Source organism: Pseudochaenichthys georgianus, unplaced genomic scaffold, assembly GCF_902827115.2.
Source record: "Pseudochaenichthys georgianus unplaced genomic scaffold, fPseGeo1.2 scaffold_563_arrow_ctg1, whole genome shotgun sequence".
Lineage (NCBI taxonomy): Eukaryota > Metazoa > Chordata > Actinopteri > Perciformes > Channichthyidae > Pseudochaenichthys > Pseudochaenichthys georgianus.
The window spans coordinates 20,291-44,062 of record NW_027263124.1 but is presented as its reverse complement, the minus strand read 5'-3'; the positions used below and the strand labels follow the sequence as shown (position 1 = coordinate 44,062).

General features: G+C 40.5%; 1 protein-coding gene across 1 annotated transcript in view; it reads left to right on the top strand.

Moving 5' to 3' along the window:
- The window catches only part of LOC117443242 (F-actin-uncapping protein LRRC16A-like), a 61,810-nt gene extending 50,270 nt beyond the window's left edge, over nt 1–11,540 (top strand). The window contains 13 exon segments of the mRNA XM_034079201.2: nt 113–288; nt 925–1,012; nt 1,104–1,271; nt 1,462–1,528; nt 2,520–2,767; nt 3,334–3,449; nt 3,715–3,856; nt 3,858–4,229; nt 4,840–4,882; nt 5,076–5,273; nt 5,458–5,595; nt 7,232–7,390; nt 9,730–11,540. Of these exon segments, the coding sequence (XP_033935092.1) occupies nt 113–288; nt 925–1,012; nt 1,104–1,271; nt 1,462–1,528; nt 2,520–2,767; nt 3,334–3,449; nt 3,715–3,856; nt 3,858–4,229; nt 4,840–4,882; nt 5,076–5,273; nt 5,458–5,595; nt 7,232–7,390; nt 9,730–9,854 (2,040 nt within the window). The 3' untranslated portion in view covers nt 9,855–11,540.
- Nucleotides 11,541–23,772: the final 12,232 nt, after the last annotated feature.

Below are 23,772 nucleotides of genomic sequence, written 5' to 3'. Positions count from 1 at the left end.
CCGTAACAGTATCTGTGACAATAATTTGTAATGTAATCTTACATTTATGACTTTCTAAAATCAAGCCGGAATACAATGTATCATTTAAACTGTCCTATCTCGTCGTCCCCAGACGATGCTGGTGTCCATGGTGGACACTGCAGAGGGTCTGTGTCCTCATGTGATGAAGAGGAGCAGCCTTCGCCAGGAGCTCCTGAAGGCCGGATCAGGGAAGATGACGGTTCCCCGCAGCTTCATCAGCACCACGCTGCTGGAGCAGTCCGGGGTCGACATCATCAACAAGATAAGGTCTGGTCTGCTGCATGTATGTTGGCCAAGGTCCTAGTCATTTTGCAATCAGTAGAGAATAAATCAACTACTGTTACTTCGAGGAGAACATGTCTAGTATTGAGTTACTGCAGCTGATGTGGAATTTCAAGGTGGCAAATTCATTTATTTCTTCATACATCTGTGTACATTTTGTTTCACGCCCCTGTGCTGATAACTGTGAAATTACAGAAGTTTAAATATATGTTTTCTTTTCTGATATTTTTAGCACCTTAGGCCTTTATGTTAAATATGAATAATGAAGAGAGTCCATTTCTGTTTTTTTTTGTTTTGTTTGTACTTTCTAATTCCTGTTATTTTGAAGTAGTTCATACCCTTTCTTCTGCTACAAAAATAAACATTTACCCAAAATGTAACAAGAACCAAACCTGCAAGTACCATGCAGGATCTGCAAATCTATGTGGCCACTATTTGCACTTTATTTTTTCCAAAAGGCCTTCAGTCAACATCCAACACTTAAAAAAATAAACTAGCACTTGTCTCAGACAGCCAAGTGGTAGCTAAATATTTGGTGAGTTGGTCGGACGGAGAATAAACAAAATAGTATTTTCCTTTTTTGTTTTATTCATGCATGTTGTTTTTATCTTTATGAAACAGTGAATTGAAGCTGAGCATGGCCTCTTTTCTGTCTGACCGTATCGTGGATGAGATCCTGGATTCTCTGTCCAGATCACAGCACACTCTGGTGAGTTCCCTCTCTGCATGTCAGTCTGTCTTTCTTTTTGTGTGTTTTTATGTCCTTTCATCCCTGTCCTACTTTCTCCTTCTGTCTCCAGGGTGACCATCTGATCAGGAAGAGTCAGCCATTGCTGCATCACGATCCCCCGCTGGAGGCAGAGGTTCTGGATGAGGTGGTTCTGCAGCCAGCCAATCACAACCAGGATCAGAAATTAAAACATGAGCGGGATCACAAACACAGGCTGGAAGACATGGACACATGCATTGTAAGAAAACAACAAAAACTATTTTACTGCATATCAGTCCGTAAACAATGGTTTATGAGTAGTCTGTATATGGTTGTGTACAAATACATTGTCTCAGCAGATTTGCAGTTTTGAGCGCACATTGTGGATTAAATAAACCATCATTTTTACTTCTAAACAAATTGATTTAAAACCTGTTTTTGTTTTTCAGATGACCCCTAAATCAAAGAGGAAGAGTATTCTGGTCAGGATGCTGCGCCCCGTCTCTGTGGCATTTGGTGAGAGAAAATCTTAATGTGTTACACATCTTTTGCTTTTTTTAGCTTTAGGTAGCAACATCCCTTACTTGTATTTTAAGAATACTGTTACTGCCCTGAGCATTTCCTGTTCAAATCTTAAACAATTGTTACTATTAAATTGAAGTTTCCTCACCCTCTGCCGTTCACACTCATTCCAAAGTAAATGGCTGTGGATATTTGTATATCAAATACAATTTTGTTTCTAGCTCTGTAAACCAAGTGACCAATTAGATTAAGTTAAAACCATGAAAAAAATTATTTATGTAGTGATTTTATTTATAAAGCCAGTGTAATTCTTGTGGAATTGGGGGCTGTGTTTATAATGTTTCCAGTCAGGATGCTTTAGTTTGTTCTCTTTCAAAGGTTTACAAGATCTTGGCATGGTCATTTCTCCTTCTTTAAAAAACAATACAACAGTTTTTTAGCTTTTTTCAGCAGTTTGGAGATATGTCAAGACCATGTCAGGTTTTTTAGGGTGTTGATACCCTGGAACTTGAAACTGTTCACAAGCTCTACCGAAGCTCAGGGTCATCATCTCCTTTTTCTTAAATCAACATTCAATTCCTTGTTTTTACTGATAATGAGCAGGAGGTTGTTCTCTGAGCACCACTGGGAAATATTGTTGATTTCCTCTCTATATTGCCAAACTACAAGCAACGATGTACATTTGTACATCGTTGCTTGTAGTTTGGCAGATCATGTTACAGTCATCCATAAACTTTACAACAGAGTTCTCTTTATGAGCAACTAGAACAAGAAGGACTAAGCACAAAGCCCTGGGGTGCTCCAGTGTTGGACACTAGAGTGAAAGAGGTGCAAAACGATCTGACTCGGGTCCAAAATGAGTGTAATTCTCTCAAGTCAAGTTTGTAGTTTTGATTAAGTTTGGCTTAATTCAATCAACAGGCTGCAAACATCATTATTAACTGTTTATTTTCCCACATGGCTATGCCTTCTGTCGGACCAACAGAGATGGAATTTGACCTGGACAAAGCTCTGGAGGAAGTTCCTATCCATGTCGAGGACCCACCTCCTCCTCCTTCACAGCCATTGGACAGAGCGTCGGCCTACTATGGAGACCTCCCCCCTCCCCCTACTCCCCTGGATACAAAGTCTGTCTGTCTAAGCGAGCTGCCAGCGGTGGAGCACAAGATGCTGGAGAGTCACACCAAACAACGGCCAAAACCCAAGAAGAGGACCAAACCCAGCCGACCAACTGTAGGTGTCCCTTAGGGAGCGATTGTTGTTTTTGTTTTGTTGTCAACTGTTCAGTGGACGACAAGCATATATTTGTCATTTATTTATTCACATTCAGCATTCAATCTAAATCTATAAAAAATGTATTTAGATGACTTTGCTAGCAAAAACAGTTGTTAATGAAACAAATAGACCCTGAAATGTTCGAATTTATTGTAAACCTGTGTTTGATCATAAGGTTGCATTGCAGTGCTTTTCATGTTGGGCTTATTAACACTTAGCGATGTGTGTTTCTTGGAAATAAGTCCTTTACCATGAAAAAAAAGCATTAAAACATTACTAATCTTCTAAAACAATCTATGTCAATTAACTTCCTGATTAGTTGACATAACGGGGAATACTGAATCAAAACACATATTTAGGTCATTCCCTAACACCAGAAGCTATACTGTGGTCTTTGAGCCAAAAAGCTTTTTTTAAAAGATGTTGACAGGAACTCAGGAATTCTGTTTTCAAGGTCTTTAATTCCCTGACAAGATTATATGCCACGAGCCTTAAATGTAATTGAGTCTCTTCTCTCCATTAAGCGGAAATCCACCGTCAGCTCGGCGCCACAAGATGCAGAGCCAAACAGCATTATGGGAAAACTGGATGAGGGCCTGGATGACTTCTTCACCAAGAAAGTCATTAAACTCAGCTTCAAGTGAGAATCAAGATACAAACATTGTTACAGAGTTTGACATGAACACAACAACGAAAAACCACAGCACTTCCTCATAGTCTTCTCAGTTTTTATCAACACATTTTTGATGATCTTTGTGTAAAAGACAATGCAGATTGTACAAAAGCAGAGTATGATTGTGTGTCATCAGTATAAAATAAGTGAACAGATACTTTTTCACAACGTTGAAACATTTATGATTTGGTTAGTCTGATTTTTTGTAATATTATTATTTTCTATCCTGTAGACTTCCCACTGTGAGAGGCCTGTCCTCAAGCCCGCAGGAATCGGCAGATAAGAAACGTGAATCCAGGAAAAGCGGTTTCTTTAACCTCATCAAATCCCGGACATCCCGCTCGGAGAAGAGCACTGGAGCTGCCTCCATCACCCCCCCCCCACCCTGCTTCCACAACTACTGTCTCAACCTCTCACTCTATTACCCCAGTGCATGAGGAAACAACACCAACATCATCCACTGCTCACACACAAATCCCTACCACTGCGGAGGACTCCCATCAGGAGCTCCACAGGGAACCATCCTTGGAACACACAGATTCTGAGAGGGAGGTTTCTCCGACGGACACTGAACCTAATGAGGAGTTGAAGACGGAGGAGGATGTGGAGAAGGAAAATGTTGAGGATAACGAGAACCTGGAGAAGAAGGAGAACCCCCAAATTCCCCGCAATATTGGAGTCCCTGTGATGGGCATGGGCCTGATGGCTGAGATGAAGGCAAGGCAGGAGAGAATGGCTGTAAAGAAGGTAGGTGAAACTCAGCCTTCAAGATTTGTAATAGTATTTATTAACCATCTTCAAGCCAAATATTGGTACCAGGAGTCTAGGTGCTACTTTTCTGACATTCAGTATCGATGGCAAAGTTAAAAATTAGCATCAACTAACCAAAACCGCTAATTGGAACAGCTAGTGTGATCTCTTAATGCTATATACTATTGGTAGGAAATCACAGCAAAATAAACTTTAAATAAAGATTTAGATCTTTTTATAGAATTATTATAGAACAGTAGGGGATAAGTGCTAATCAAGTTAACTGGAGTCAGAAAAATACATTAAGCATCACTGCCTTTATTATAATACATTATTATTATTATTGTTATTATTATTTAAAATACATTTTTTCATCATTTATTTTTATTTTATTATTATAATTACTAATACATGTATACAATTATGCAATATTTATTGTCAATTTATTTCTACTGATTGCAGGATTTTTTTCTTTAGACAAATTAAATGAACATTTTTTAGAGGAAGCGTGAAATCAAATTGCCACCGACTGCTTCTCTTTCATTGTTGTGACGATTACAATATATAACTTTAAACATGAATAAAGCTCTCGTTTTTCGGTTTTTAGTCTGAGTCGTCATCTTTGCTGGACAAGGTGGAAGAAGACAACGGTGAGTTTCTTACATTTTGGATTTGGATCTTCAGTACGTTGGATTTTCAAGCCAAACTTAGAAGGTTAAATATTTCAGTTTCATGACATATATATCTTGATAATTGAATAGCTGTAAGTAAATGTCCTTAATAATTTGTTCATATATTACATCCCACAGTATCTACAAACTGTCTCTGTCATTATGTCTATAGCCAAGTCAGACGTCCATCCCACTGTGCCAGCAGACGATGAGGAGTCCAGACCAGAGCCGACTCCAAGGTCAAAACCACCCAGCGTCACCCCCAAACCCCCTCCTCAGGCTGCCAAACCCCCTCTAGGGTCCCGCATCTCTGGGCCCCTCAGTCCTGTCAGTCCAACCAGTCCCAGGCTGAGCAGCACCTTCATCCTCGGTAGGCAACATTCCATACACTAGCTTTAAGATGTTTTCTAATCAGCTGTGGGACATCAGGCGATATGAGAAGCTGTGATTCTTTCCATATATCTTGATATCACCACAAGCAGTATTTGTATTCCTTTTTTATGTGTTTTAGTAGTGAAAATAAATAAATAGTTGAATTGATCTCTGTTTGTCAGATGACTCTGCTGAGGCTTCATCAGGAACCTCAGCAGCCAAAGGTCCACTTCCTGCTCCTCGCCTGAAGAGGGCGCCATCAGAGCAGGAGAGAGAGAGCACCAGCAGCAGCTCAGCAGGACCCCTGTCCCCTCTGGAAGGTGGGTTTCTCCTTATAGAAAAGGTTGAGTAGTAGCAGAATTAGCAGGATTTTAGTATTAGTCATTTCTAGTGAAGAACTGGTCACAGGTCACCTATTATGCAAAATGTCTTTTATACATAAATATGTATCCCCGGTGTGTTAGGAGACTCACAAAGTGTCAGAAAATACAACCCTCTCTCTTTTCCTCCTTACCCACATCTCTAAAAACTGGTGTACAACGGAGGTTACATATAAAGGGCTAGACACAGAATCAGCATTTTACTAACAGGGCTGAAATAGAGTGGTATGAGGCATGGCTACAATGGGTGATCTGTTTGGTATGTTGAGCAAAACACTTCAGAGACATGTTTGGTATAGATATGGCCCTATAATATATTGTTCAAATGTAGCATAATAGGTGAGTTTTAATGTTGTTGTTGTTGTTTATGGATTTATGTATTAATGTGAGGGTTATGTAGAAGTAGTAGAATATAACTCATATCGCTGTATTAAATATGCAACATGTTGGAGTGTCCTTGTGGCGTAGTTTTAAAGATGTACACCTTAGTATAACCCAAACGTCCCCAGTTTGATTTTGGCAGGGGACCTTTGTTTCCTCTCTACTGTCACTATCAAATAAAGGCTGAATGATTAAAAATATATTATTATTATTATTATCTTATTTTCACAAATTAAAGAAGATAAATAACTTAAAATACCAAAGCATGCTCTGTTTCCTAGTTTCCATTATTTACCCCATCTTAAACACAAATCAAGAAACCCAAAACACTGAAGGGCGAAAACTAAAATACAACGCATCTGCAGGGAATCTGCAGGCTCTAAATGAGATTGAACTATTGAGAACATAGAAGCTGGGTTATTTCCCCCTCATATGTTCTTTCTTCATGATGAAGGTAGCATGACTCATGCAGAAACACTCAATGTACCAGGTTACAACGTGTTTAATGAATGCTTTGGAGGCCGTATTTGACGCCTCCACACACCAAACACATCTGAAGCAAAGGTTAAAGCCTGTACTCGACATGTCAGAGTGTCAGTGTGTGTTGGAGTTTAACACTCGACTGTAATTAAGCCTTTAAAAGAACTCTGTCTTTTTCCTTAAAAAGCATTTATTTGACGTAGTCACAAAGGCAAGTTGTTGAGCAAAAAGAGGTGTTATTAAATAAGAGACAAGCTGAAGTTAATGGACACATTTAAAGAGCGTTAATTACACCCTGAAAGAAAATGTAACATAGTTATTTACAGAATGTTAGCTGTAACAATATCTTATAATCCTAATCAAGTCCATTTAAAATATCAAATAAAAATAATAAAATAGAATTAATTAAAAGCAGGCACTGCAGATTAAAAAAATGTACTTATGTATCTTTCCTTTTTAGCTATGCATTTATTCAGGTAACAAAAAATTTCAAAATTGAGGATTACAATTCTAATCATACCAGTAAAACCCAGGAACATATACTTGCATATTTTCTAATAAGTTTATTGTTTTCTGTAGTTGTTCAACTCACTCCAGTCTCAACTCTTCCTAGGTCCACGTTAGGGAACAAACTAATAATACAAAATGTTTGGTGAAATGTTTCTTTAGGATCTTTCTATACAAATCCGATTTGTTGTTTCTCTTCTGCCTGCAGATGAGTTTCCTGGGGATGGTGATGCGTTTGAGCCGCTCAGTCCAGCGGGAGATCACAGCGTTGGTGGCAGACACTGGTCCTCTCTGAAGAGTTCAGCTCCTCCTCATCTTCTCTCCAGCGAGGACGACCGAGAGAGAACCAAGTCCCTCCCAGCCTTCGGTTCGAATAAACTCAGTCTTTCCAGCACACAAGTCCTCTTTAAGACTCTGCATGGTTGTCTAAATGAAGCCACAATCACCACTCTGTATAGTAACACATTTCAATCAAACATCAAGGAACTATTGAGAACCTTTCAATGGTTTAAAAAGGTTGCTTTCAGGGCCTGCTTTCACTGTTGGTAGCTCAAGAATACTTACGAACAACAGTAGACTTTAGCCACAAAATGCTTTTTTGTATACAATGAATATCCCGGTGTTATCCTTAATCCTTATAAAAAAAAATTACTAGTTGATTTATATTTGGTATTAATAATCTGAATCTGCAAAGTAGCTACTAACTAAGGCTAAGGATACATTAATGTTCAGTAAAAAATACACCTGCCTACAAAATATAGTGGAGTAAAAGATTAAAGTAGCATGATGTAAACATCCGGGAGGGACTCTGAGTTGAACCGCTCCTCCTTCGCGTCTGGGGAGAGTGAGGCGAGAACGTCTGTCAGTCATCCTAGTGGCTCCGGGCCGCGTCGGGGCGCCGTGGTACTCAGAGATGACACAGATGAAGGTGGGCCAGCCCTGGGCGGTTCCCCAGTTCTGGGGGGCGATGTCTCAAGAGGCAGGTGCAATCGGGGCGTTACCCACTCTGGGCCGTCCTCTCCAGGCTTGGCTCCTGAGAGGGACAGGCTGAGACAGGGTGGATTGTCTGACAGCGTTATTCAGTCTATCCAGGCAGCTAGAGCGGGATCCATCACAGCCTGTTACAGGCCAAGGTGGCTAGGATTCCAGCGATGATGTGAGGAGCGGAGAATAGAGCCCCTATCTTGTGAGTTAGGCTCTATTTTATCCTTCTAACAGTTACTGGTGGACAGAGGGCTTGCACATTCAACAGTGAAGGTGTATGCAGCAGCCATCTCGTCCTGCCATGAGGGATTTGGCGGCAGGTCAGCCTTTAGTCAACCACTGATGTCGCAGTTTTTCCAGGGGGTCAGGAGGCTGCGCCCAGTAGTGCACGCCTCCACCCCGCAGCCCTTTAGTCTGGCCCATGGTGGAGAGGTTGGAATCTGTTTGATTGATTCTGTGGACAGGTGTCTTTTATACAGATAACAAGTTGATATTAGGAGTACTTTCTTAAAGGCCCTGTCACACTGTCCCGAAATTGACACCCGATGGACACACGAATATGGAATTGTGAATTTCGCACGAAGATGGCCCCGAACCACACACGAAGGCAACATTTACATTACATTTAAGACATACAACTGCAATGAAAGTACCAAAAACAATTATGTTACAGTACTATGATACTGTACTGATATTTTCAGACTTTGTTCTTTACTTTATCCGTCTTTATATGTAGAAAATATTACGTTTTCTCCGTAATGTTGTTTCCATAACAACAACAATTTCCTGTCAACTCGCCTTCAAAATAATATATTATATCCTTTTTAGTTTCACAGAACACAAATTGGGTTATTTACATAATATGTTTACATGATTTTGTTGTGCAATAAAACAATCCGATGGACACACGATAAAGGAAATGTTCAAATTCGGCTGTGATCGTAGCAACATCGGGCCGTTCGTGAGGGCATCTTAAGCCTTCGTATGACCGCTGGTGGAGTTTCTCAGGCTCCGGCAGCAACTTCGTGAGCGGAGGCAAAATCTTTGGTATGCCAACAAATAGCCGAAGGACCTTGCGAAGGTTCATTTTCGTGTTGAATTCGTGTGTCAATGTTGCCCTTCGTAAGGCCATCGTGAGGGCATCTTGTTATCCTCGGTGCCATCGGGCATTCGCCCCGATCAGACTGAATGTGAATGCACCGATGATAACACGAAGATGACACGATTTGACAAGATGCCCTCACGAGTGCCTTACGAAGTTGCCGCTCACGAAGTTGCTGCCGGAGCCTGAGAAACTCCACCGGCGGTCATACGATGGCTTAGATGCCCTCACGAACGGCCCGATGTTGCTACGATCACAGCCGAATTTGAACATTTCCTTTATCGTGTGTCCATCGGGTGTCAATTTCGGGACAGTGTGACAGGGCCTTAAAGGAAGAGGACTTATGTAACCATCTGTGGGAGCCAGCATCCTTGTCGGTTGCAAAGGGATCAAATGCTTATTTCCCACAATGCAATTTTTATCTTTTATATAATGTCAATTTCTGGATTTTCTTTTTGATATTCTTACTCTAAACTTCTTGGTCAAAATGCATGTATGCATGGTAAGTAATGTGCATTCAACTGCGTTAGTTTTTTTGTTGATAGTCCTTCAAATATCTTCCATTGTTTTAATCCAGCTGTTTCCCTCATGCTTTTTCTTCATCTTTATTCTCCCTGCAGTGAGTCCTCCATCCCTGGCAGACGCTGATCTCAGTCCAGCTGAGGAGGAGTTTTTATCTCGGACCGCTGATCTGGAGTCTGATAGCAAATCAGAGGACGATTCAGACGACTCCCCTTCAGTCTGACACCAGCAACATGTCTTCTCTTTTAAATCCTGATTCCCTCTACATTTGAAAAACTCTAAGCAACCTATCACAAACAAACAGTCAAGGCAAAGACAGTGGACAATGATTAATTTTTACAATTCCTGGTGAGGACACTGTAAATAATTTTGAGTCATGCTATGATCATTTTCCTGACCCTGGATCAGTGCCAGCTGCTCAGCCATGGACACCAGAACAGCTCCATTACCGCCTCTGTCAACAGCTCTAATAGGACCATAAAGACATGTTGTATCTGCTGCAGAGACATCTGTTAGATAACCACATCCAGATATAAAAAGGTCAGTTAGTCCAAAGCACTGAGGAGAAGGAGCCTCTCTGTGAGGACGTCCAGGTGGAGGCAGTTTGTTTTACTGTGTTTCCCCTCTGCAGCTGAACCAATGCTGGGCACTTCTACCAGCAGGTCTTCTGGAGATAAGGCTCTAATACATACATATGTTTTTATCCTCTAAACATTCACCGCTCGCCTTGAAACATTGACTGTCTGTAAATTAGAAAATGTCAAAATTACAACAAGAAAGTGTAAAAAAACAAAGATAATTCTGCTGCTAAAGCCAGAATGTAACTCTTTTGTTTTATATGTATCAAAAGTTCAAATGAATGTTAAGGAAAATTCCCTCTTAATGTTTGAAGAACGTCCATCTTGTCCATGACTGTAAAGGTGATGTGGTTGACCGCTCTGGAAAAGCCAGAAAGTGGGCTTTGATTTGGGATTTGTTTTTGTTTTATGAAATTACTATTTCCAAATTCAAGAGGCTCAATAATGAGGTATAAATCATTTTTGAAAAAATACATAAATAAATAATATAATAAATAGGTTTATTTTCAATTAAACAGATGTTTCTTACACTGAAAACATACACTTTGTGTGGTGTGAAATGCAGAAAAACAACTCTTGGTTGAGTTTCTGTGTTCATATCATGTCGTCATTCTGACTTAAATAATATGTGCTATAAATATATACATACTGTTCATTTTAACATCCACGTTTAAGAAGTTTCTGAAATGACTGTATATCTGATCTGGTGTCTAATAGTGCCTGGAAAGTCAAACCACACTGGCAAGAGCAATAACCTACAATCCTATGCTGTAGTTGTTTCCACATTTAGACTTGTGAACACTTTTATTTCCTGCTGTCACGATTCAGAATGTCCACTGTGAGACATGTTAGCATATGAAAAGATACAAGTTTTATTCCTCACATTCATATTTAACTTCAGCTTTCAACCTGTGTCTTGGCCTATAACAAACTGCTTTATGTAAATCATGTACTGCTGCACTTACACATGTATTATGTATCAATGTAAATATGTGCTAACAACACTATGTTTATGGTTCTGTATAAAATAAATGGGGTTTATATCAGAGTGAAATGCACAAACTCTGGGGGTTTATATTGTAAAAAAAAAAGTACTAGAAAAACATGCTGTTGAATCTGCATTAGTTTCCATTTAAGGTGATGGTTTTTATTTTATGGGGAAATATTTTTGACATTATTTCAGAAGAAATCTGATCTTTTTTAAAGACTTGGTAAATAATGTGTTTTATTGTGTGTTTCAGTGGATCTACTGTACAAGCCTGGAAATGTGACATTTCTGTCAGATATTTCTGTATTTCTATGTTTATACCAATAAATCCTGTTGAACTGTTCAGTCTCTGTTTCTCTCCCCTCCTTTTTCCCTCACTCTCTCCCCCTCCCTCCTTTATATACAAGCTGTTGGGTCCCTCTTCAGTGTCATTTCGCTGAGAGACGATTTGAATCAGAATACTTTTTCTCTCAGAGAATAACGGATCATCTGTGTTTGGTTTCTTGTTTTCCTTGTTTTGTTGTCAGCACCATGGACAGACTGGACGCTGCCGCCTTCCTACAGATCTGGGAACATTTTGACCTGGAAGGTATGAAGATGTTATGGCTCTGATGTCAATATGAGAGTCAGTTTTGTCAGTATATTCAGCATAACAACTGAGTAAATGATGTGTATTGTACCTGCAAATGTGTCTAGTTTAAGGTAAGATAAGCCTTTATTGATCCACAGCGGGGTGATTGAATTATTGGAGCAGCACAAAGACAGGATTGGTACAGATAAATAGAGGAAGTCAACAGAAAAAATAAATGGTACAAAAGACAAGAAAATACAAAAAATGAACAACAAATGGAGACATACATTGTAATATAATAGCGTCAGTGGATGTTGTTTTGTTAGGTCTATGTTAACAGTGTACGGTACGCCATACCAATTGCATGTCTTCAAAATAATGTATTCATCCCAAGGGAATAGGAAATGTTGACAGACGCTCTATTTATAAAAAAAATTACATTTATATATTTAATATATTTTTAAATAAAGTTACTGTTTGTGTTGATTTAGACATTTTAATTAAATAGAATGCAATGCAAAAAAGTGAAACATATTATTGACATAATATAGTATTTCCTGCTAAATTATGATGAGCTATATAGGTATAGGAAAAAGTATGGTTATGATGTAATATATGGTAGAGTAGAGAAATATAAGGGTAGAATGGAGTAGAATACAATACAACAGGATAAACTATACATCTAAAGGGCCTTTTTACCTATAGTGCAATATTATTTTAATAGTTAAGACAATATTATTTTAAGTCATGATATTACAACAATCAAAATATGTGTATATGTCCATTCAAATGCTCAACATTTTACTCTGATATCTTGTTTCAACCGTTACTATTTCACTTTATCACTTTATTTAAAAACATTTGTATCATTATTTAAATTTGTATTCTATTTTATCTTTATTACCTTGTGTGAATCCTGTTTTTCACTCTGACCCTGTTGCTGCTATAAACGCCTGCATTTCCCCACGGGGATAAATAAAGTCTTGTCTTATCTTATGAACAGACAGCTGTTCGACCGCAATTTAAATGCAGGTTAATGCAGGTAATTACAGATGACTTGATTATATGTACAAATGACATTGATGAATTGATAATGTAGGTCATTTTCAAACATTTGTTAGATATATTTCACTAAAGTTTTATTTATATTACTTGCCTTTAAAAAAGTATTGTACAAAACATCTTTTATGATGAGGTTTAGGGGAAATAAAGCTGTCAGGAACCAGAAATACTTTTTGTGATTTTAAGCAGCATCATTATTAACTTATCAAGAGTGGAAAGACAACAGAATTAATGAAATAATAATGATGATGATGATGATTCTTTAAATAATTTGTCCTGACAATATCAGTGATAATCAGTTGGAAGCTCAAACATCCAGCTATACTGGAATGAAACCATAGCAGATAAACTTGCAAGCCAGAAACATATCAACACGAACACAAGACAAGGTTTAAGGTCTTCTGTCAATCTACACATGAGCAATTTTACACAACAAAAAAATAATAAAACAACTTTTCCTCCATTTTATCCTTGTTTTTATCCAGTTGATTTTACAATATGAATGTTTCTTTTTTAAGATAACGGTTACATCGAAGGAAAGGAGCTGGACGCCTTCTTTCAACACATGCTGGAAACATTTGGATTGAAGGTAAAGAGAGATCACATATAAGGCTATGTGTTATTATCGTTTTACTACCCAATTGTTGATAGAAAATAATGAAATATAGTTATGAGTGACCATATAAAAACACCTTTAATTTTTCGATTTCATCTAGTTGGCCTTATATGATCAGCAAATATTTTAACTTATTCTCATGTTTATATAAAATAAGATAGCTTTCAGCCTTTCATTTTTAAATGGATATCAATGAGCAACACTCTGCCACACTGTTTTATGTGATGCTACCACAAGGGGGCACCAAAGTAAGAAATGTCATAATGTGCACATCCCAGCTTTAGAAATATAGATTTACTAACCAAGTATCTAATTTGAAACATCCATTCATCATTCAGTTAATACATTTTAACAAATAACACACTACCTGAGTTCATTGGAAATCTCCATAAAGTCCATGTTGTTTTCAGAGAGAGGAGATAAATGAGGAGAAGATCATCAGACTGAGAGAAAGGTTCATGTCTGCGTATGACACCGCAGCTGACGGACGCCTGCAGATACAAGAGGTACACTCCCCCTTTGTTAGGGTACCTTTGTATTTAATACTGCGCGTACACTTTGCCGATTATACTTACACTGTGTTGTTTTTTATGCTGCTGCAATGCAAACGTGCTAATTTGGGATCAATAAAGTACCTCTTATATTATTTTACTTACAGTAATATATTAAATGCAGGACTTTTGCTTGTAACGGAATAGTTTTACATTGTTAGTACTTTATCTCAAGTAAAGGATCTGAATACTTCTTCCACTCTTGCATCCAAACAGATTATCTGTCTTAAACACTTCTTTCAGGAGATAGTTTCCTGCCGTTTGAGATCAGCGATACAATAAATACAGCCACAATTACCTCTACAGAATGAAAGGTTCAAGTGTTAGGGAAGATCTTTACCTGGAAAGAAAATCTAAAAATATAGTGAGCTTCAGTTGTTGGTGGACACACACAGTCTTACATTAAGCCATCCTGACAATTACAGGGTTCACCAGATCCTAGAGTGATTCGGATTTACATTCAAACTGATGTATCATGTAAAGCCTCTTCAGTTACAGTTGATGTGTTTTCCCCAGCTGGCCACCATTATGCTGCCAGAGGAGGAGAACTTCCTGCTTCTGTTCCGCAGAGAAACACCGCTGGACAACAGCGTGGAGTTCATGAGGGTGAGGGTCAAAGGTCAACATATGATACAGGTTCAACTACACTGAACAAAAATATAAACGCAACACTTTTGTTTTTGCTCCCATTTTTCATGAGATGAACTCAAAGATCTAAAACATTTTCTTTATACACAAAATAACCATTTCTCTCAAATATTGATTGAATATGATTAGACAGCATGATTATTGCACAGGTGTGCCTTAGGCTGTCCACAATAAAAGGCCACTCTGAAACGTGCATTTTTGCTTTATTGGGGGGGTCTGGGGGGGTCCGAAAACCAGTCAGTATCTGGTGTGAGGGGTAGGATTAGGGTTAGGGTAATGTTGTGAATCGAGTGGCCTGTGTTCGTCGTCCATAACATACGCCTGCCCATACCATAACCCCACCACCACCATGGGCCACTCGATTCACAACATTACCCTAACCCTAATCCTACCCCTCACACCAGATACTGACTGGTTTTCGGACCCCCCCAATAAAGCAAAAATGCACGTTTCAGAGTGGCCTTTTATTGTGGCCAGCCTAAGGCACACCTGTGCAATAATCATGCTGTCTAATCAGCATCTTGATATGCCACACCTGTGAGGTGGGATGGATTATCTCGGCAAAGGAGAAGTGCTCACCATCACAGATTTTTTCAGATTTGTGAACAATATTTGAGAGAAATGGTTATTTTGTGTATATAGAAAATGTTTTAGATCTTTGAGTTCATCTCATGAAAAATGGGAGCAAAAACAAAAGTGTTGCGTTTATATTTTTGTGAGGTGTATATGTGAGGTGTATAAAAAGAGGAGAGGGGAAGCTCAGGAAATGTAGAACAACACAACACAGCATCTGATTTGAAAAAGAGCTGAAGAAGACATGATGAAAATAAACAGCCCTTTTCAAGTTTGGTTCTTTTATTAATACCTACATCTAATAGTGATGGTGACTGGTCGGTCAACCTTGGAAAACTTGTTAGATTTTGTTAATTATTTCTCCGTAGAAAGATTCTTAAAGTTGTTGATGACATTATCTCTCATTCCTTTACAAAATCTCCACTTGTACAAAACAAATATTGTGATATGCAATAGTTTAATAAACCTTTTCAGTTCATAAACGCTTTTTCTATTTTGGAAAAGCACCAACTACACAACAAACTCAATTTTATTTTTAAAGAAACATAGAGAATTATAAGTGTATTTATGGTTTATATAGTGATGGTTGTAATTAACATTGCAGATGTTAGACTCAAACTTCAGCATATTTCATATTTGTTGCATTTTTAGTGATGTGTCTCTTGTGTGTAGATCTGGAGGAGCTATGACGCAGACAGCAGCGGCTACATCTCAGCCATCGAGCTCAAGGTATCTGATGAGTTCACACATGCTGCAGCAAACTCTATCATGCACCTAATCCAGTCTGTGGTTAGATCACAGAGCTGATCTGGAAATGTGTGAATATTGATTTATAGTCAGATCTTTAAAATATAAATGCAGCGTTGATGTTTTATCTTTACTCAATTAAATATCAATTTAATGTAAAATTTGAATATGAGCATTATACATATCCTTTATTTAACCAGGTAAAAGTCTCATTGAGATTCAAATCTATTTTCCAAGAGGGCAGCATGAACAAAGTTACAACAGATAAAACACAGACAATACACGCAGACGAATACAGCGGTCGTAAAACACAAATGAAATGGCACATTAACCAGTAAACATGCAAGTTAAAGAAATTATTATAAATCATTAAAAACTGGCACAATTTAAAACGACTTCAATTATGGGATATACAGTACGAGCAATCACAATGCCCAATAGATTTTTGTTCTCTGTCCTTTAAGATGGACTTGAACTCCCCCATAGTGATCAAATCTGAGAGTTTCACTTCCCTCCGCAAAATGAGGCCCCATCCGCGAGGGGGCTGCATGATCTGCGTGTAGGGAGGCGCGGCCCTGTATATATAATAACGTCATATTAAATGCAGTCATTTGGTCTTTAGCAACAGCTTGTGAGAGCAGTGCATTCATCGGTGTTCGTTTTAATGCTGCCAGTTTGTTGACGGCCTGTGTGTTGATGGGACTTCTCATGCTCCCTAAATGTTTCCCCTGCCTTTCGCCAGTTCTTAAACCCTGCTTTCACAAAACTCCCATCCCTGATCTTGTCAGCACTGACAAGCTTCTTTTCTATAGCAGAGCAACAGAAGAAGCACACCGCATTATCACTTTCTCTTATATAGTGAAGCTTTTTTATAGACTGCTTACACTAAAATGCTCACTCAAAAATAGTAACTCAAAATAAAACTTTTGTATTGATTTGTTTAGTGAACATTTTGGCGTTGCAGTTACAACTCTCCGCCAACTGATGGGGGTGCTGCAGCCCCCTCAGCACCCCCCCTTCCCGCATTCCTGTTGGGAGCGCAGGCCATATAGACTTGGTTTTTTACACATATATGTGCAAATATAAGAGGGAATCAGCCCAAGCAGAGATTTATATATAAAACCCAACCAATGGGAAAGTCTGCGTGCAGACAAATATGGCCAATTAGCAGCAGCATACAAAGTGCAGTGGTGTACACGATATCCACATCCAGTAACAAAACGTAATGCACAATGGTACACAGTATAAGATAAGATAGTACTTTGTTGATCCCAATTTGAAAAATGTTTGCGTTGCAACAGCATAAAAAGACATAGCAGCAGTATCCAAACTCATTATATGTATATACTGTATGTTGTAGTTTTCTTTTTATGTGTTTTTGTTAAATATTTAGTCGTATTGCATTTTCAGAAAAATATTAAAATAAGAAAGCACCTTGGTGTGAATCTTTTCAAGTGCACCTCTATTAGTTTGCTCACTGAAATACTTGAGAAGTCAAAATGTCTCTAAAGAAAAACGTAATACATAAACAAAAATAAATACAAAAGTTCTATATTTGAGACAATTAAAGAGTTTTATTAAGTGGATTTAGCGGCAACATTTAATACATCATCCTGCTAGCGCCTAAAAAAGCAGTAAATTAGGTTATTGGTGTTATGTTATATTGCTCTAAATTGTAATTAAGCTTTTTCAGACAATAGGTATTGTAGGGTTATCATATGTCACTGTCTCAAGAGATTTGCCACTAATGACCACTGACAATGTGTGAGCATTGAACTTCACTGTTACATTGCTGGTGACTGTGAGAGGACGCTGGCACGGTCTGTTGCCGCTTCTCCCTCGTAGCCTCTTTTAGCTATTTTTAGCAAGGATTCTATTGCTTTTTGTTGTTGCACGGATTCAATGGATACTTAAACCAACTATAACCAGACAATACTCCACTGTCCTGCAAATCCCTCGTCGGCTGGACGAGCTACTAACGTTTAAGCTACAAGTGGCTACTAAGGTTGAGCTACGAGTGGCGACTAAGGTTAGCCGCTACGCCAGCAGTGACACTAGGGTTGCCAACTGTCCCGTATTAGCCGGGACGCCCCGTATTTGAGCCAAAAGGGGCGTGTCCCGTACGGGACTTTGTTTGTCCCGGACTCCCGTGTAAAGGGAAAAATCAAAAATATTTTTCTGTTTGCGCGCAATGCAGTGTGTCTGGCTGCGTGCCTGTGTGTTTGTGTGCTGTATGCGAAGGGCGCTAGGACCGCTCAGTTGACAGGGCAGGCACAATGCTCGCACGTGTGTGTGTGTGAGATTTTCTCTGGTGGGCCGTGGGCGCGGCATCATTGTTTGTGTGGCATGTCAGCCTGTTCAGTCGTGTGGGAAGATGAGCGCTGCCGGTGGAGGAGGTGATAATGAAAGAGGAGAAGAGAGAGAGGATGTGGTTCTGGGCCCTGGCCCTTCTAAAAAGAAAAGACTTGTGTCTTACAACAAACAGTGGGAAGAAAACACAGTTGGGTAAATCCCGTGAGTGGAGATCTGTCTCGGGTCTTCTGCACCTTGTGTTGGAGGGAGTTTCCAATAGGTCACGGTGGAGAAAACGACCTGAAACAGCATGCTGGCACAGAAATGCACAAGCGAGCAACACAAAATAAAGGTGCATCAAATATAACTAAATTCTTCGGCAGTTCAACTGCAGAACAAGACAAAGTTGCTGCATGTGAGGTAACATCAGTGTATCACACAGTTAAGCATGGTTTGAGTTACAACAGCATGGACTGCAGTAATAAGCTGGCAAGTGCCATGTTTAGTGATTCGAACACTGCAAAGAAAATGCAATGTGGAAGAACAAAGGCTGAGATGATAACAGCATTTGGCCCCAAAACTGTTCGGGATATTCTAAAAGAGCTGTGTCCTCCTCCCACCGAGGTTGCAGCAGGTGAGGAGGTGGAGTAACTAAAAAAATAACTAAATCCGCCAGAAACCCGAAAATCTTTGCATTGTGTCCCGTTTCTCCATTTCTGGAAGTTGGCAACCCTAAGTGACACCCACCACAAACAATTCCAGCTCAACTTCTCCACCCAGCTCGATCATCTGCCATGCTGTGGATCGTTCTGTGTTTCTGGCTCTTTCCCCATCTCTGGTCGGCAGGTCTGTGGCAAACACAAACAGCTAGCAACTCTGCATCTGTCCTGACCGGCATGACGCTAAAGTACTCAGTACTAAAGTACGCAGCTGCTGGAGTTAAGACATGACAGCACTCTAAACTGTATCTCAGCACTTAAACAACTTGGAATTCTATGCCGACGCCGCTACATCCACAGAAGCTCCCGTAGAGTGTTTGTTTATTCCCAATCTGGAGACTTAATTCCATCGCTCTGGTCAACTGAGCGCACTGTCACACTATTACCACGTCATCAGACTACCGCCACTCCTGGAACTAGTAGTAGCTCTGGAAACACCGCAAGACTTCTACACACCAAGCGGGGCAGAAAGCGTGGAGTGGATTTCAGCCTACTACTTCCTCTACAAACCACCGTTTCATCAAGCCTCAAAATAGAACTATTTAACACACAATCCCTCACTAATAAATCATGTCTCATTCATGGTCACATCCTAGATAGGGGGATTTACTTAATGTGTCTTACTGAGACCTGGCATCAGCCAGAGGCCTATTCAGTCCTAAATGAAACCTGTCCTCCTGGCTATAATTACCTGGAGAAAGCCCGCCACACTGGTCGCGGTGCAGGCTTAGCCGTAATACACCGCAGTGACCTGAAACTGACCCCCTTGTCTCTTCCTGACCTATCCTCCTTTGAATGCCTTGCATTCAAATGCAAACCCCCTTTCCCCATGACTATTCTTCTCATCTACCGGCCACCCAAACCAAACCCAGCCTTCATCTCAGAGATAAATGAACTTCTCTCTTCAGTAGGGTTGGGTACCGAGAACCGATTCCGGTTCGGAACCGGTTCCAACATTTCGATTCCAACGGTATCATTTAGAAATGTGAATTTCGGTTCCGCTTTTCGATTCCTGAGGAAATGTTTCTCGCCGCTCTCCGTAGCCTGCTGCATGACTGCGGCGGGGCAGGAAATGTAGCGTTGTATCTACATTTCCTACAGTGTAACCTGAGACCAGGGCCGGCCCGTCGCACTGGCATTATAAATGTTCGCCTAGGGCGCCAGATCTGTGGAGGCGCTGCGCTGACAGCTCTGGGAGAAAAAATAAATGTTTTGACCGTTGGTGCTCATCCTAATTTTCGGCCTTGATGTAACAACATTCATAATTAAGTAAATGTAACACCCTTTTCACCCCGGTTACACTTTTCATTTGCCCTGTACGATGGGCGCTGCAAGTGATGAAAATGGGGGATGTTGGCTTATCTGGCAACCGCAGCTCACAGCCAAAGTGCGCGTGAGCGAGGGAGAAAGGGAGGGTGCACTGGAAACGGCGCTGTTGTTATTAGCATCTGGTGCTAGCTGCTCTTACGGAAGAAGAAGATGTTTCTACAATGATGTGGAGGGAGAGTCCTCTCCAGTCAGACTGAGAGGCTGATAACTACAGCTCAGTGGGGTAAAGGACTCTGAGTGTTTAGATAGTTCACTTTAGTCTAAGTTATCTCAGTGGGTCTCAAACGTTTTGATCACAATTTATGTAAACACATATTTCCAAGGCTCTCCTTTATAATTATTGGGATAAAACAGGTTTGAAATCATTCCAATGTATACTATAGGACAGTAAACGAGACATATCGTTTTAAACTGGAGAGATAAAAAGATATGCATAAATAAAATAGTAAAATAAGATATGAATGAACAAAAATAAAATGCATTACATGTAGGCTATTTGTTATTTAATTATTAAAATGTAAACTGATCTTTTTCATATGGGTGTTTAGAGTTGTACCCCCTAGATCTAGTCTCTAGTAATTCTGCATGTGCACCAGATTGAAGCATTTTACTTTAAAATGTTCAAACATTTCTTCCCGGTATGCCTGAGAGGCAGATATGCTTCTTTTTCTCAACAAGAACTGTTTTTAAAAGTTGGACTGTTGCAGCTTCAGTGGTTCTCAGTTTAAAGTTACATAGCAGTGAATATAAACAGACTGATTAATGTGAATATTACTTTAAACTAACCTGTGGAAAAGTTTCTCAAATAAATGTAATTTTTTTGGTGGAAGAAGCATGTATCATTTTTTTACCCTGCCCCTCATAGAATCGGAATCGAGAACCGTTAAGAACCGGAATCGAAAAGTAGAATCGGAATCGGAATCGTGGAAATTCAAACGATACCCAACCCTACTCTTCAGTCTGTACCACATCTGCAAATACTGTCATACTCGGGGATTTGAACATCCATGTTGACACCTCCTCCCGCCAACCTGCAGCTGAATTCCTACAACTACTGGATGTTCTCAACCTCAAACAGTATGTGGATGTCCCCACGCACATCAGGGGGCACACGCTTGACTTGGTTATCACTGACTCTGCCCCCATCACAAAGCTGTTGGTGTACAATCTGGAGAGGCTTCTCAATACTCAAATTTCCCCTCCTCGACTCCCCTCCTCGACTCCCCTCCTCGAGACTTAGACCCGCCCACAGGAGATGCGAGCGGAGGACCGAGGAGGGGAACCGAGGAGAGAGGAGGGGAAGCAGCAGACGTTTAAAGAAATGAGAACTCCTCTCCTCTGAGCGGTCATATTAAAGCGACGTCCGTTCATTATTACGTGGCAACAGCTGCATCAGCTGTCGAGTGTTTTGTCATATTTTATAATCTCTGTTAGATCAGCTGAACATTGTTCCCCCACATATTTTATTTGAATTCATTGAGAGTGCGGTATAATGAGACAATAACAGGCTACAGATGCGGGGACACACACACAAATATATTTATATAAATCTATACAATTTAAAGTATGAGAGCACTCTCATAATAACGTAACACAGTCAGAGACTGGATATATCCCCCCCCTCTCTCTCTGGTCGCTGAAATGGGGAATTGAAATTACGGGCCAAAAGTTGTATTTGCAAGTATTAAAAGTAAGGACATCAAACCAACTGAGACCCGTCTGTCCGCGGCATCTGCGCACTGTACAACACACACCTACACACTGTACAACACACGCACCTACACACTGTACAACACACGCACCTACACACTGTACAACACACGCACCTACACACTGTACAACACACACCTACACACTGTACAACACACACCTACACACTGTACAACACACACCTACAGCTGCTAAAGCAATCAGGCTACAGCCGTTGTGTATTTTATTATGTGAAGCACTAAATGGTTTTAGAAAAATATGGACTCTTTGTAGATATCTACTAAACTAAAGCAAATAAAGAGAGTAGGCCTGTTATACTGAGTGATATATATTTTACACACTGCTCTGCTTTCTGCAGGACCTCACAGCTGTTCTCACTGTAAACATCGCGTTGCGATGAGAGCAGGTTCTCAAATAATATCCAGGGGATGCATGCAGAGCTGTCATTGGCTGAGATAACTCCGGCCGTGCGTCACGCCTCCACCGTTCCCGGAAATGCATCCGCGGAGGAGCCGTGGAGGAACCATCAGTGTATCCTCGGTTATAGCTCCTCCAGAGAGCCTCCTCGATGCTCGATCCTCGGTCCTCGGTGTGCATTTAGAGAAATGAGACGTCCTTCAAAATGGCGCGCTGAAATTCATTTCCGGGTCACTACCGGAGGACCGAGGAGTCGAGGAGGGGAAATTTGAGTATTGAGAAGCCTCTTGGGAGTGTCGGATCACAAGGTTGTTTCAATGGAGTTCAAATGGTCTCACCTCATCAAGTCCAAACGTCAAATCCATTTCAGAAATCTGAAACACATCGACACAGACATCATGACTTTGGACCTGCAGCAAACCCCCCCCCCCCCCCCTGCACATTTCACAACAGTCAGTGAATCAGTGGAATTCTACAATAAAACCCTGAGTACTGTCCTGGACTCACTGTTCACAGATTAGCAGATCAGGATCATCAAAAAACCTATTCGAAGTCACTCAAAAAAACACGGTCACGGTTCTACTACGACATCATCAGTATAAATCCTGGAAACTCCAAGCAGCTTTTCTCAACTATTGATCATCTCCTCAAGCCACACACTCCCTCACACATCGACACTACAGAAGAGCAGTGCAATCATTACGTTACTTTCTTCGGGACAAAAGTTGCAACTATTCGCTCTCTTCTCTCCACCCCCTGCGCTGTGTCTGTCCCTACTGTCAAGCCACAGCCTGGGACTTTCCAACCGCTCTGCTGCTTCATGGAGATCTCTCAGCAAGAGGTTGAGGACATCATCTGCAGGATGAAACCCTCCACCTGCACACTAGACGCTCTACCCACAGCCCTTGTTAAATCCAACATCCCTGATATAAGTCCCATGATCACTGATGTCATCAACAGCTCCCTCAAGGCTGTTCATGTTCCATCTGGTCTTAAAACTGCCGTCATCCGACCCCTTCTCAAAAAACCCACCCTAAACCCAGAGGTCCTCGCTAACTACAGGCCCATCTCCAACCTCCTATTTCTAGCCAAGGTGCTGGAAAAAGTAGTTGCTGCCCAGCTTCAGGACCATCTCCAACTAAACGGCCTCTTTGAGAAATTCCAGTCCGGTTTCCGTTCCGCTCACAGCACTGAAACAGCTCTGGTCAGGGTCACAAACGACCTGCTGATGGCGGCTGACACTGGTTCCCCATCTCTCCTCGTCCTCCTGGATCTGACTGCATCATTCAACACTGTCGACCATAACATCCTCCTTCAGCGCCTCCAATACACCATCGGAC